General features: G+C 50.2%; 1 protein-coding gene across 7 annotated transcripts in view; it reads left to right on the forward strand.

The window, feature by feature from the left end:
* The window catches only part of SPAG17 (sperm associated antigen 17), a 280,253-nt gene extending 267,966 nt beyond the window's left edge, over positions 1-12,287 (forward strand). For 2 of the 7 annotated variants that reach the window (XM_034787997.1, XM_034788006.1), the window contains 4 exons: positions 5,842-5,902; positions 9,003-9,147; positions 10,403-10,540; positions 12,143-12,287. In XM_034787997.1, coding sequence (XP_034643888.1) covers positions 5,842-5,902; positions 9,003-9,147; positions 10,403-10,539 — 343 coding nt within the window. In that variant the 3' untranslated portion in view covers position 10,540; positions 12,143-12,287. Of the gene's footprint in view, positions 1-762; positions 2,586-5,841; positions 5,903-9,002; positions 9,148-10,402; positions 10,541-12,142 lie in introns of those variants that run through there. The other 5 variants (XR_004647911.1, XR_004647912.1, XR_004647913.1 and 2 more) reach the window with 5 other exon arrangements.
* The last annotated feature ends 3,539 nt before the right edge of the window (positions 12,288-15,826 follow it).

A 15,826-nucleotide genomic window follows, 5' to 3' on the forward strand; every position in this document is an offset into this window, starting at 1 on the left:
TAGCTGGGTCTGTGCTCTGCCGCTCTCTCTGCTTTCAGTGTTAGTGGGGCTGCTCTTTCCAGAAAGGCAGCAGCTCAGCGGCTGTGGTTGGGTGTAGTAATGTATTTTGCTCCAAAAAGAGGGAAAGTTTTCATCTTACATTTTAAAAGCAAAGTCATACACACAGCATATGGCAACTGCTCTGTAGCAAACTGGCTTGGAGCTTGGGTGGCAGCCACCCTGCAACATGCCTGTTTGAGGCTTGCAGCAGCTGCCCTATCTGCTGATGTGTGTGGCATAGTCAGGGCCCTACATAATACAGAACCACAGAATTTGCTGCATTATCCACTTCCCTGCAGCGGATTTGAACTCGACAACTGAACTTTTTTTTTTTTTAAACTACATGTTCTGGTCCTTATGGTTGTAAAGAAAACGTTCAAAATGTAACCTGAGTATAAATGATGCTGTGTTGGCTTCCTGAGTCGGCAGAGGGCCTAAAACAATAGCTCTAAGAGGTGTGAACTGCCCCATTCATCTCCATGATGTGTTAATGCTGAAAGCTAAAGATTACAGTTTAAGGCCTTGTGTACACTAATAGTTTTGTTGACAAAAGTCAGCTTTCATCAGCAAAACAGTGGAGGTGTACACATTACATTCTCCTCCTGCCGATTTAACTCTCCTGATATGCCAACATAATAAAACCACTTGGACGAGATGCACAGATTTTGCAACAAAATTAGAGCGACACAGTGTCAACATCACAATTGCTTATGTCACCCTAAGTGGCCTCCAGGAGGTGTTCCACAATGCCCATCATGACAGCTCTGGTCAGCGGTTTGAACTCCACTGCTCTGAAGCCAAGTACACAGGCATGCACCACTTCCCCTTTAAAGGCCTGGGAATTTTTGAAATTCCACTTCCTGTTTGCTCAGCATGGACAGCTCACATCACATCTTCCCAGCTGACCATGCCAGCTCCCCGCAGTAAATGTGTTCCCCCCTGAAGTACTCCGGGGTTGTTGGATCTGCTGGGTCTGTGGGGAGAAGAGGCTGTGCAATCCCAGCTCCACTCCAGCCGTAGGAACTTTGATACTTATGGGCAGATTGTTGGAGAAGGGGCACGAAAGGGACACGCATCAGTGCTGTGCTAAGATCAAGGAGCTGAGAAAGTCATACCAGAATGCAAGGGAGGCAAACTGTTACTCTGGTGCCGAAGACCTGCCATCCTTGGTGGCAACCCCATTTCCATCCCCAAGAGCTCCAGGGATACTTCTAGGGCGCTGGAGGCAGCAGACAGCAGAGTCAACCCTGAGGGCGAAGTGGTGGGCAAGGAAGTGGAGTTGGAGGAGGATGTGGGACAGGCGACAAGATTGTCTAGTAGTGTGGTGAGCCAGGACCTCTTTTTGACTGGAGGGGTCTACCCACTCACAGCACTCCAGCAGTTGGTGCCTGATGCAGGAGAAGGAAGCTCTGGTAAGTACTCATTTTGATTTGGTACTGCACAGTGCCATGAGGTAGAGCTGTCCTTTATTTTGTGATATGTTAGAAGTGGGATAAGGGATAGAAATGAACAAGACTAGCACTGTTTCTGTCTGCTTCCCATTCTTCTATGCAGCTATGCAGTGGGGGCCCTGCAGAAAATTTGGTTAATGCAGATCAGGATTTCATGGGAATCCTCTATAGTGAGCTCTAGGAAACTTTCCTGCAGGTACTCTGCAATTCTCTGCCGAAGGTTCCTTGGCAGAGCTGCTTTGTTCCTTCCCCCCGCTGTAGGAAACTTTGCTGCACCAATTGGTAATTACTGCTGCAGGAACCAAAGTGAACAGCATACGGACCAGGTCTGAAGCTGCACGCATGCAGGAGATGCACCCTTGCATCCTTGGTTACCCTGAGAAGTGAGATATCAGCTTTGATCACCCCTGCCAGTGGAAAATGGTGCCAGAATTTACAATAGTACCCCTAGGCGCTTGTAGTGATCCCCTTTGTTAACCACCCAGACCCTTTTCCCCATCGAATCACCATGTTTAGGGCACTCACCAAGCTGCGTGCTTGCCAAGGGACAGTGAGAAAGAGGTGTATTTGACTGTTGTGATTCAAGGCTGTAAGTGCACTCACAATACTGCCTCTATTTATCATTTCTTGTGCTTCTGCAGATGTGCCCTTGTGGGGTACCTCCTACACACAGGGGGAGCACCTCTGCCAGGCTAAGGAGGTGAACCAGGAGGAGTAAGGAGGACATGTTTAAAGAAGTGCTGTAATCATCTGATGCTGTAGATCATGATTACAGGGCATGAAGAGAGACAATTAATGAAAAATTAAAAATGGATAGCCAGGAGAGGAAACGGGCAGGAACGGATGATCGAGCTGATGGAGGACCAAACAGAGATGCTGAGGTCCCTGATTACACTGTAGTCAGAACACAAGCATTCTCGACTTCCTCTGCAGCCCATACAGAACCACGTTCCATGCCCTTCCCAAATTCCCCACACATATTCCTTGCAAGTTCCCAACCTGTCACAGTACCCCTTGCACTCCACCCCGAGGGACAGGTTTCAGAATCAAAACAATGAGGAGTCCTTGTGGCACCTTAGAGACTAACAAATTCATTTGGGCATAAGCTTTCATCTCTAAGGTGCCACAAGGACTCCTCGTTGTTTTTGCTGATACAGGCTAACACGGCTACCACTCTGAAACCTGTCACCATGAAAGGTTTCAGAATGACAGCTGGACTGACACACAGCTGTGAGAGCGTCAATTCAGTGAGTGCTCCTCTGTGACATGCCCCTTGTAGGAAATGGAAATCCATGTATTCCTGTGTAATAAAAGTTTACTCTTTAAAATAAAATGAATCTTTATTTGTGTCCTACACACGGTGATTGCTGCTGGAATTCATACACAATGGCAATCAGCACATTTGCAGACCAATCATTACAAGGGTCATTCAAGGTGGCAAATAAACAATGCCTGGCTGAATGCATTACAGAAACACATATTACTGGGGGTCACTGTCAAACTGCTTCTTTAGAGCCTCCCTGATTCAAATAGCCCCCCCATTGAGCCCCTCTAATAGCCCTGGTATCTGGCTGCTCAAAGTCAATTGCCAGGCGATCCTCCTCAACGCTCCACCCCATGGAAACTTTCCCCCCCTAGAAAAAATTGACCTGAATCTGCTGTAGAATTTCCAGTCTGACAGTGTTACCAAGGTGACAAGCATGGTCTGACAACCTAGACAGCGGGAGAGTGCTGCAAAACCACAGCCCAAACAAGAGAGAAATTCTGTGTGTGTGTATTTTAGTTTATTGTGCCACAGACCATAATGGATCCATGGGCTTCTCAGTCAATCTGTGTCAGCATCTCATCTTCGAGGACTTGCACATGTCCATTCCTCATTAGGGATGTGTGCACCCAGTGTGCTGAAGCTGGAGATGTTTGCCATAGCAGTACCCATCAGGGCAGTGCATGCACCATGCATCATCTTGTGCGACTCACTGAGGATTAAAAAGGGCGAAGCTGCCCCAATGGCCCAGTTCCTTCTGTCTGCCCGTAGTCAGTAGTTCAAGCATGCTGTATGCAGTTACACATTATTCCCTTTGCTCTGAAGCTAATGTATTCTTTTATAATTAGTTATTAGCCTTAGCTAGTTAATGGTACTCATTTTTTGATGGGTACCACTGTGGGGAAAATCTCTGGCTTCTGTGCACGCACACCCCTAATGTGGACTGGACACATCTGGAAGAACACCTGTTATAGACCAGATAAGTAACTGGTTTTTAAATTGTGCTCATCACTGTGCTATTGAAGCACTCCTTCCCGACTCCGCCTCAATGCAGGAAGCACTATTGAAGCTTTCCTCACTCCCAACCCCCAGTGGCAAATCACTGTTTCTCAGTAGGACGTTGACACCACTGTATTTTAGGCCTGGTCTATATTAGCAAAGTTGCACCAGTGTAACTAAACCAATATTGAACTGCTTTACTTACACAGTGCTCACCCTTAATGTAAATGCACTTGAACCACTGTGAACCTCTCTTAAATCAGTTTAGCTTCATTCAATAACTGAATTAATTCCTACATTTTGATTTGCTTCAGAAAATGAACAGTGGTTGGGTCTGGGAGAGGATTTTCTTTTATAAGCTCTTGTCTAGACAGGAAAGTTTTTTCAGTACATGTTTTTCTGCCATAATTATACCGGTATAATTATATCAAAAGAGTATGTCCACACTGCTTTGTTTATGCCAGATTAAACTACTTCCTCTATGAACCACTGTATCTACACAGCGCAGTGCAGCTCTTGTTTGAAATGACCACACTGCATTCTACGCGGATATCCAAAGCTACTTTGTTCCTCCACTGAGCTCTGTGCATGCTGGGATTTTTCTCAAAGTGCATTGTATGACACCTACTGGACGGCTGGGACGTGGGCTCAAACTAACAAACTCTCATGACTCCTTTTGTGGTATCCCATAATTCATCTGGCTTTTGTGAACCAGCACCATTTTCAAACTGCTGTCAATTAGCATGGAGCAAAGATTGCTGAGCTCCACAAGCCTTTCATTCATTAATACAAACAGGCTGCTCCACCTGTATTGGCAGTCATGCACCACGGGGATATTGTTGAAGCGGCGGAGCAGTTTCTTCAGCTAATGTCTGCATGAGATTTCCCTGGTGAGGCTTTTTGTGGTGGAGTGCCCCTCTGGGTTCGGCCAGCCAACACCTACAGGATAGGCTAGTGATGCAGACCTGGGATGATCTTCAGGTTGAGGAAGACTAATTTTCTAGAGGTCTGTGCAGGGCTCACTCTGGTGCTGCTGCAGCAGACCACCACCATGCGCATTCCCCTCAGCATGGAGAACAGGGTGAGCGTTGACATCTGGAAATTCGCCAACTCCAATTGCTACAACAAAAAGGGTATCTCGCCACAGTGCTGCAAAGCCTGGTTGACAAATGTGGCAGGCTCACCAATATTAATGTGGGGTGGACAGTTTGAAAGGCATCACACCAGGGTCCCTGGTCAGCGAGGTGCCTTCCAAACTGTCCACAACAACAAAGGGTACCGTAGTGGACTCAGTGGCAAAGATCCAGTCCAGATGCAGGCAGTGGGAACAGGAGAACTTGTTTTTGTCTGTAGAGTTATTGTGGAGAGGGATAGCTCAGTGGTTTTGGCATTGGCCTGCTAAACCCAGGGTTGTGAGCTCAGTCCCTGAGGAAGCCATTTAGGGAACTGGGGTAAAAATCTGTCAGGGGATTGGTCCTGCTTTGAGCAGGGGGTTGGATTAGATGACCTCCTGAGGTCCCTTCCAGCCCTGATATTCTATGATTATAATTCTGCTGGAACAACGGCATGGCACTGAGCCATGTCCTGGGAGTGCCCCTTGATCCACATTTACTTCAGTAGCTGCTTCTGGATCTTTGCATTCTGGTGACCGATATTAAGGTGGGTCGGCCTGCCTCTCCCTGTACAGCAAGGTGAGCCAAATTACAGTGGTATAAGAAACCACATAAATGGAAAAAAAACATTTGTGTGTGTGTTTTGACACAAGAGCATTTATGTCAGAAAAACTAGTTACATTCAAAAATCTGTTCCTGTATCCACAAAGCGTGGACGAGCATTTACTTTATTTTTTTATCGAAGGCAGTAGGCAGTGGCTAATGAGCTCTGTTGGGAGTTAGGTACCTTTGGTCCATTACTACGATGGTTTGATTTTCTTTGTTTCTGTTAAGAACTGTGTGAATGGAGCTTGGGCAGGAAGCTCAGAAATATTTCCACATTTAGGAACTGTGGATTCTCCACTTTCCTTTCCATTGGCCCCACCTACCCTGAGTTGTTCCAGGTGGCAGACTGATTGTATTTTTTCCCTGGCAGGTTTCGGGTGAAGCAGCCACCTCCCAGCACAGGACTGAGAGTGATTTACACACCAGGGCCTGTAAGTCATGTGGAGCATGTGTATTGTGGGGCAGAATGTACTTTGTTTTCAGGCAACTTCAGACTGGCCCTCAAGGCTCCCAGGAAATTTCCCAGCAAATGCCTCTAGCATCACTTTGGGGGATGGGCTGGCAGGGGCCCAGAAGTGAAAACTCTCTGTATATGCAGATTCTTGCAGCCCACTGGTGAAGAAATGAGCAGGAGAGAGACATGGCGCATGGGAGCCTGGGTGACCTAGGCTACCTCCTGTGTTTGAATGTAGAAGTTGTTGTGAGATGCTCTTTGGCAAGTATCAGATCATGCTCCATAACACATAGAGTAGTCACCATGCAGAGGTGTATTTACAGTGAAACACAGGGTGCCCTGGCACAGGGCCCCCCAACAATAGGGAGCCCCAGGGTTGGGCAGTTGCGGGGGCAGAAGCTTGGTCCTGCCAGCTCTTGGGGCTCCTGCTGCAGGCTCCGCACCCACCAGCAGACAAGCTCCCCCCTCCCCCACCTCTTCCCTGCCTCCTCCCCAGAGCATGCCGTGTTCCCACCCCTCCCTCTCCATCCCAGCGCTTCTTCTGCCACCAAACAGCTGTTTGTTGGTGCTCAGGCTGCTCTGGGAGGGAGGGGGAGGAACGGGGCCACAGAGTGCTCAGGGGAGGAGGCAGAGAAGAGGCAGGGGTGGGGCCTTGGGGAATGGAGTGGAATTGGGGCAGGGTGGAGCAAAAGTGGGGCCCCCGCATACCCCCTACACATACCCCCCTCCCCCAGCCCCTTGCTGTGAGCCGCTCAGGGCAGAGAGCGGGGTTGGGTGGGCTGGGGTCGGGGGGGGTGGGTGTTCCCAACCCCCTGCCTTGACTCCGGCCCCCCCTCACACACCTCCAGCCCCTGCCCTTCCTTACTCCTGCACCCCCCACATCCCCACCCCCACCCTAAGCACCAAATGGGAGCTCCTGCACCCCCTCCCACAGTCCCACCTGCACCCCTTGCACCAAATAGGAGCTGCCCCAGGTAAGCGCTCCACACTCCAATCCCCTGGCCCAGCCCTGAGCCCCCTCCTGCACCCCAACCCCCAGCCTACTCCTACCCCTTAACTTCCTCCCAGACCCTGCACCCCCAGCCCTGTCTCCTGCACCTCCTCCCACACTCCCAGCCCTGACTCCTGCACCCCTCTCACACAACCTGAGCCCCCTGCCCACCCTGACTCCTGCACACACCCCCACATATCCCCACCTGCACCCCTCGCACCAAACAGGAGCTGCCCCAGGTAAGCACTCCTCACTCCAACCCCCATCCCCAGCCCTGAGCCCCCTCCCACACCCCAACTCCTGGTCAGACTCTGCACCCCAACCCCCAGCCTGCTCCTGCACCATAACTTCCTCTCAGACCCTGCATCCCCAGCCCTGAGCCCCCTCCCACACCCTAAGTCCTGGCCAGACCCTGCACCCCAACAATTTTTACATTTTTTTTTATAAAGCGCTCTTAGCCAAAGCACTTTACAATAGTTAACGGTACAGACAATATTTGGAAAGATCATTAAGTGGTCCACCGAGACCCTCAGCGATTTTCAAGTGATCTGTGGAAAAATAAGTTAGACTACAAAAACAATCAAGGTACCTCACTTTATTTTCATTTACTTCCTATTACTTATAGGAAGAGGATGAAGAAAAAAAGAATGAAAACCGAGGGTGTAAATAAGAGTGAATGTTCTTTTTCTTGGCTGGGTCACAAGGAGGGGTCCCAAAAATGAAGCTGAGCACAGGGCCCCATTAACTCTAAATCCGCCACTGTCACCATAATGAATTCAAACACAAGTAGCAGCAGAAAGCAGCAGGCCCAGTCTGGAGCAGTGAAGTGATTTGCCCAATGGGTCAGTGACAGATCTTGGAGCCGAATCTAGATCTCTTGAGTTCCAGTTCAGTGCCCTAACCTCAAGGTTCCTTCAAACCAATGACTGACCTTAAAGGGCTTGGAAAAAATACTCTCCCTCTTTCCTTCTGTACAGTCCTCCTTTCCCCCTACTTCTCCATTCCTATCTCTAGTTCTCCCCCAGCTGTAGCATGCTGGTTCTCCTTTCCTTCTGCTAAGACTAAAGGGAAGGTTAATGGGGAAGAGGAAAGCAAGGAAGGGAGGAAAGACTATAGATGAAAGAGGGAGAGGATGCTTGAGGAAGAGAAATTAGACACTTGAAAGAGACAAATAAAAAATGCCCTTCTGTGTTTCCTTCTTCTCCGGTAAGTGGTAAAGAACACAAAATGGAAATAGAAAAAGGAAGAATAAACACAAGGGAGAGAATGAAGGGTTTTAATGTAATACGGGTTAGTTACAAGAGATAACATTTTGCCATTGTTAGGCCTTGTTTTACCATGGTTTAGTTCCCAACTATTGGCAAAATTCTCCTGCTCCTCCCTCCAGCCCATTCTGAGAGGCTCCTGTTCTCTAAGGGCCTGGAGTCAGCTGGGGTGGGGGAGAAGGGTGTGAGAGAGGGAAGTGCAGAATATTAGGATTGAGACTGGGGTGAAGGGACGATTCCCTTTCCTTCCTCACTGAGCCTGGGATGCCACCAAAACACTGGGCAAAAGTAAATTCACTTTGCTCCATTCCATGTCTGAATGGAGCAACAGAGACTAGACAAGACAGGCTGGCAGTCTAAAAACAAACTACTCACCACCCCAATTACAGCTCTTATGGTAACTCTGTGCCTGTTGCACCTACTCCTTGGGGCATAGTCTCTATGTATTTTCCAAAGGATAAATTCACTTCAAGTTCTGATGGATGTAAAGGCAAACGAACGCATTCTGCACAGACCTCACCAGTCTGAAAAGTCACCTGCTAAACAGCCCTTCACACCAGGAATAAGCTTCTGGGCGTGGCTGAACTAGAGCCAACAGACAGCAGTTGTCTTGCTGCAAAGGAAGAGTTGTGACCCAGAAAGCACAAATAGAGATGAATGGGAAGGGGGACAAGGAGTTTGGCAGTAGTGGGATGGATTTCTCCATCGGTGAACCTAAGATCCCCCTTTCCTTGTATATTTTTTTGTGTCACTTGTAAGGTACATGCCCAATTTTATACCTCTAACATGACTGCCTCTGGGTGGCTCTGTCTTTCTTCCAGCTGGCAGCCGGGTTACAGGCTGAACTGGAGATCGAGATTTATGCCATGGCAATTGGAGTGGAAGGTACCGAGGGCTCTGGAGAAATTTCCCACCGTATTGAAATTTTAACAGAGAGGGAGACTCTGTTCCTGCCTGTGGAGGCAAATATCCTTTGCTGCCTTACAGTATAGACAGCCCAGGTAGCCTCAGGCCTGGAGACCATCCACAGCTGTACTCAGGCCTCCTTTCTGAGGCACACAGCCAAGCTGAGGGACGGACCCCAACTGCAAGTGATGTCAGTTGCACAGGATGGGAAGAGCGGACACACTGGAGGGGAGGAATGAGACCAGGAAGGCAGCCCCAAGATGTGGCTTTTGGGGAATGATTGGAAAGAGGGACTGGAGGACACACACACCCCAGTCAGAGGCTCAAAATCCTTATTAAATATGTAGATGGTATTTCAGGAGCTGGGCCCCACTGGCTGGACGCTGAGCACACAGATAGGGACCATCCCTCGCTCAGCAGGCTCATAGCGTGAAGGCAGACACAGAATTGGGGGCAGGGCTATAACCACACAAGCAGATGAATTGAGCCAGTTTGCTTGGTTATGTTTTGTTGCTTGGCATTTTTTTTTCCTTTTGGTGTTTAATTGGGACTACCGGTCTGGTGACAGGGAAGACCAACTTTAAGAGGCATTAGTCCCCTTTGTCTCAAGCCTCAGAAATGTTCTGTTCACACTGAATGACAGGCTGGTTTTCACAAGGGGGAGTATTTGGGCAGGAGGGAGGGTGTTTGGCTTTGAAGCAAATGTACTGCTGGTAAAGGGGAAGGATTGCCAGGGCTGGTAGGGAAAGAGTCGGTAGGAGGAGGAACAATGCAAGGCTACGTGCACAGCTCTCCTAGCAGCATGTTAGTGACTTGTGCTCCTAAACTGAAGAGACCCCATCCCTCCCAGGTTGGAGAAGGGATGCTGGCTCTTCTAAGGTGACAAGGGGGCAGTTACTGCCAATTAGGGTGGTGCTTCCTAGATTGTGGACCCCTGTCCTGTGGCAGCTAGACTGAGACCATCCTCAGCTAATTGACATTGATCCAAAATGCTCTGTGCTGGCAAATCCTATCAGTTATGGAGCTGGGCTGGACAAGGGCTAGTGCCCGAGCAGCGAAAGCCTCCTTATTCAACTCCCAGTCACCTGTTTGTGACTTATTCCCACCCCCACCCATGGCTTTCCCCTCTTCCCATGTTTTCTATTTTCCCCAACCCCCATAGCTCACTTTGGTGTTTGAGCTGGGTCAATGGTTTGGACTCAGGTCCTTGTGAAGGCCTCTCATCTCCAGAGCGTGTTCAGGACTCCACGCCCCCAGATTTGTTAAAAAAAAAAAAAAAAAAAAAGAGAGTTTACACCCTTAACAAGTATCTCACCAGTGTTAACAGGTGATATTTATGAGCACAGGCCGCAGGGCTACCCTGACGGGGGCCAGGCAGCCACGGTCCGGCTGGTTTCTACAAGTCCCATCCCCAGGTTCAGGATTATACTACCCCACAAACTTCCTGGATAACGTAAGTGCCGCACATGAATCATTGCAATTTCTAGCTGAAGAGTATTAGCTGAGCCTTGTCTTGGCAACTCATCCAGCCCAGGATCAAGTCCTGCACCACCCACAGCAGGAGCCAGACACAGCTGAGTGCTCATGTATTAAAGGGAAGCAATTGGGTGACGGTAATGAAAGGACTTGGCTGCTAGAGATGTACAGGTTTTCCCAATTACGCAGTCCCAAAGAAGTCATTCCCAGCAGAGAGGCACAGTCTTTGCTTATCGTCTCCACATAAACCCCTTGGCAGCTACACTCTCCTCTCCCACTGGCTCCCCCATTCACTGCACATCCACCTCCACAGCAATAAGGTGGCTTTCAGCAAGTAGCAGCTTTTTAGGTGCAAATGGCCTTTTTGGTGTTCTGAGTCTCACCCGAGTCAATAGGGCTCTGCCTGTTCATGCCAAGACCATTCCATGAAATTCTGTAATTGATCAGAAGCAGTGTTCAGACGTTATACAGACAAACTCCATTGAGTTTAGCATCAGGCCTCCTTTCACTCGGCCAAAAATATAGTCGCACTATTTCCTTTCTGAATACCAAAAATATTTCTCAAAGTTTCATAGAATCATAGACTTTAAGGTCAGAAGGGCCATTATGATCGTCTAGTCTGACCTCCTGCATAATGCAGGCCACAGAATCTCACCCACCCACCCACTCCTGTAACAAACCCCATACCTATGTCTGAGCTATTGAAGTCCTCAAATTGTGGTTTAAAGACTTCAAGGTGCAGAGAATAATCCTCCAGCAAGTGACCTGTGCCCCACGCTGCAGAGGAAGGCGAAAAACCCCCAGGGCCTCTGCCAATCTGCCCTGGAGGAAAATTCCTTCCCAACCCCAAATATGGCGATCAGCTAAACCCTGAGCACGTGGGCAAGATTCACCAGCCAGGAAAGAATTCTCTATAGTAACTCAGATCCCAACCCATCTAACATCCCATCACAGACCATTGGGCATATTTACCGCTAATAGTCAAAGATCAATTAATTGCCAAAATTAGGCTATCCCATCATACCATCCCCTCCATAAACTTATCAAGCTTAGTCTTGAAGCTAGATGTCTTTTGCCCCAACTGCTCCCCTTGGAGGCTGTTCCAGAACTTCACTCCTCTGATGGTTAGAAACCTTCGTCTAATTTTAAGTCTAAACTTCCTGATGGCCAGTTTATATCCATTTGTTCTTGTGTCCACATTGGTACGGAGCTTAAATAATTTCTCTCCAACATGTGACACATGCAACTACTGTATGTGATTGTGTGGGTGAAAAGCTTTGAGCATTCAGTGTGACCACCCCAAATCTAAGCTCATATCTTTTATGCCATGTCCACCTTCATTTATTATTTTTAAAGATCTTTGTGAAGTTTATGCATGTGAGAAGCCCATTGCATGCCAATGTTCCCTTCCAATAGCAGTAACACAGCACAGCCCCCCACAGTTGGCAGGAGCTGCTGCAGTGCTGGTAGCACAGTTTGCAAGATGGCTGGAGACAATTAAGTGCTTCTATTGCAACAAGGGCAGATTTCTTTTTGCTTCTCTTTATTCTTGTTCATTTTCTTTTCTCTTTCATTACAGATCAGTCCAGGAGGGGCGACAGCAAAAGCAGCAGAACTGAAAGACTGAGATTTTAGTCCAGCATTATTGTATAAATATTATCCCAGTAAATGTACTGACCAAATCAATTCACACCAACTTGATTATTAAATGATTGTTTCCTCTCACCATCCTCACTTTAGGCTCATTTGTCACATGCCTGTAACTTAATTGTCTGACCCCTATCACACTTTTGATGAGCTTCTCATACCTCTCATGGAGCGGTGTTAAATACTGAAGAGGTCAGATGACTGGAACAGAATGTTCTTCTTTCAGTGCTTGTTCATGTCAATTGCAATCAGGTGTGCGCACCAGGGCCGTCCTTAGGATTTATGGACCCCTACGCAAGTTACCTGAGGAGGGCTATTGAGGGAGGGGATGGCGAGGATTCCACTGAAGGCAATCCCCAGCCGGCACCGCTGACCCATGTGTCAAGGGGGCACAGTCACCATCCCCGCCCATGGACCCCTAGGGATCCCTCCACCGCCCGCCCACCTTCTGCTCATACTTGGGGATTCCCTCCACTAACTAGCACGGCTTCTGCTGGGGCTTGGGGCTTCCCTCTGCCGACTGAGCAGCTTCTGCTGGGGCACTCAGGCGAGCTCGGTTCGGGCGGTCTGCTTAGATGCCCATTTTTCTGGGCACATGCCCTGCTGGCCTGTATATTAATCTGCAGGGGGGGGGGTGATGGAAGCTCTGGCTAGGGGCCCCACACACACCCAGCTTTGAGAGGAGATGCCGCTCTCCAAAGCACATGGCTCCCTCCTAACACCCACAGCCCCACGCCAGCTCCTACTTTGTTGAGCTCCCAGGGGGTGGAGAGAAGCCCTCTGCCCAACAGGCGGACTGAAGGGAGTGAGCAGTGGGTGATGGGGAGGAGCCAGAGGGCTTATTCTACTCTCCCCTGCCCCCCCCTTTTTTTTTTTTAAATTGGTTGTCCTGATTCACTCTGCACAGGTGCAGCGAGGAAAACGCCGGGTGCAAACTGCACACAAGCAACCCCAGGCAGCCTGCCCATGGGTAGGGACAGCAGAGTCCGAGTGTAGCACAAGTGGAACAGGCCAAGGCCAAGGCCCCGCAGCCCGGTAGTGCCCCAACTTTTTGGGTGCCCTATGCAGCTGCGCATGCCTAAGGACAGCCCTTGTGCACGCACTGCATGCACAACAGCTGGAAGATTTTCCCTTAGCAGTATCTGATAGGTCAGCCTGGCCGCCCCCTGGAGTCGTGCCCTCATGGCACCTAACATAGGGCCCTGCCAACCCAACCCTGACTCCATTCCTTCTTATCGCCTATAACAGCTAGCTGGAACTCCCTACCACTCTATCCCCGTGTACATAGTTAGCATAGTAGTTATAGTTAGTGTAGTTTTTCTTATAGGTTTCCTTGAGGGGGGAGGGGTCTTCCCCTTGATGTTTTTCTCTGGCACCAGGCTATGCCTCGGTCCCCAGGCTTTAAACCATGTTTGGACTGTGGCAGGTTTATGCCAAGGAGTGACCTTAAGTGTCTGGGTGAGGGGCATCTCAGAGACCACTGTAAGGGTTTTCGCCCCAGGACCCTTAAGGACAGAGAGCAGCACCTCCAAGTCCTACTTATGGAGACGACTCTTCAGCCCCAGTCCAAACACGCCGTGCATGACCCGGCCTCGAGCGCCACATCCTCGGCGCGCCAGCACCATCAACGCGCAAACCAGTGCTGAGGAAGGACTCAGAGATCCTCTGCACCACCACAGCTCCACCCATGGGCAGGCCTCAGTGAGGCACGGCTCTCACTGCCTGGTGCCCCATAAGGCGGCGGCGGCGGCTGACACAGGGCGCTCCCCAGCTAGGTCTAAGGACCACATAATGAGCAAACCCCCATCAAGCGCTCAATCAGCTAGGACCCCATCCACTCCTGCCCCAGGACCTGCGCCGCTCACTGGGCGGCCACCACGAGGACATAACTCCCCTCCATGGCGGAGGCGTTCAAGGCTGCAGAGGACCTATTGTCACGCAGGGGGCCGCCCTCACCTCCTAAGAGGGAGAAGTCGCCGGCACCTATCCCAGGCCCGGTATATTCTGTGGGCAAGCCGGCAATGATGTCCACCATAAGGCCATCCCCATTACATCAACCACTGGCACCAGGGGTTTCTGCGGGGGAACCACTCTGGTCTCCAAGCTGGCATCAATCCCTGGCACTAAGAGGCTCCGCTCCTCCCTGGTCATCACAGAGACCTCAGAGTCAGGAGTCCTCTCGCTCCAGCTGGAGCAGAAGATCCCACTCCCGCCCCGACAGTCATCCCTACCCGGCACTCTGGCAGGGCCAGTGGCCCTTCTGGACACCCTGGGCCTATCATCAAAGCCAGGGTTCCACGTCAGCATCGGTGGTCTCAGTCTGGGGCGCTCCGACAATAGCGCCGGCTGCTGCATCATCCTCGGCACCGTTCCCAGCACCGACCCTGGTGTCGACCGCAGCTCCAATCCCGGTGTCTACTGCGGAACAGAACTGACCACTGATCAAAATGATTAGTGATGCCACCAAGACACTGTGGCAGACCCTGTCCTCACTGCCACCTACCACCAAGAGATACGAGTGGAGGTACTTTGTTCCTTTGCGTGGATATGAACATTTGTACACCCACCCCCAGCTGGACTCCCTGGTAGAGGACGCTGCTAACCAGCATGAGTGACAGAGCTACCAGGGGCCCGCTCCCAAGAACGGTGAGGGCAAAAAATTGGACCTTTTGGGGAGAAATAAAAATACTTAACTGGGGGTTTGCAGCTACGTATCGCTCACCATCAGGCGGTGGTTAACAGATACAATTATAACGCCTGTAGGACTATGCAAAAGTTCACTGAACTTCTGCCGTCTGACTCTCATGCAGAGGGCAAATTGATCTCCCGTGCATCCCTGCAGGTGGCCTTGGACGTAGCGGATCCAGCCTCCCATACGATGGCTATGGGAGTGGCCATTGAGAAGGAGTTCTTAGCTGCAGGTCTTGGGCCTGCCATTCGAAGTGCAGCAGATGATTCAGAATCTCCCCTTTGAGGGTCAATCACTGTTTGCACAGCCTCAAGGATGCTCGGGCCACCCTGAAGTCCTTGGGCCTTCACACGCCTGCGACCCAGAGGAGGCATTTCAGGCCTCCCCCACCCTCGAGGAATTATCAGCCTCAGCTGAGGCAGACAGGAAGGGTCACATAGGAGGAACAGGAACTCAAGAAAGAGACCTCATCCTTACTCAGACCAGGACTCTGGCCAGTTGAAACCTTCCTCAGGCCAGAGGCAGGCCTTTGACGGTGCACTCGGGGGCAACGCACCGGCTCAGAGACTGGATCCTCCCTGTCTTACCTTTTTGTCCCATCTATCCCCTTTCTACTCTGCGTGGGCCCGTATTACATCGGACCGTTGGATGCTCCGCACGGTAGAAAGGGGATATTTACTCCAAGTCTCGGCCCTCCCGCCTTTCCACCCCACTTCCCCGTCCCTCTTCAGGGACCCCTCTCATGAGCAACTCATTATCCAGGAGGTGCAATTGCTCCTCTCACTAAGAGCAACGGAAGAGGTTCCTCAGGACTACAGGGGCAGGGGCTTTTATTCCTGGTATTTTCTAATACTAAAAGCCAAAGCGGGGCTAAGACCCGGTTAGATAAGTCCTCCTTGGCAGTAGAAAACCCTCCACTAGGACTAT

The sequence above is a fragment of the Trachemys scripta genome, chromosome 1, assembly GCF_013100865.1.
Source record: "Trachemys scripta elegans isolate TJP31775 chromosome 1, CAS_Tse_1.0, whole genome shotgun sequence".
NCBI lineage: Eukaryota > Metazoa > Chordata > Testudines > Emydidae > Trachemys > Trachemys scripta.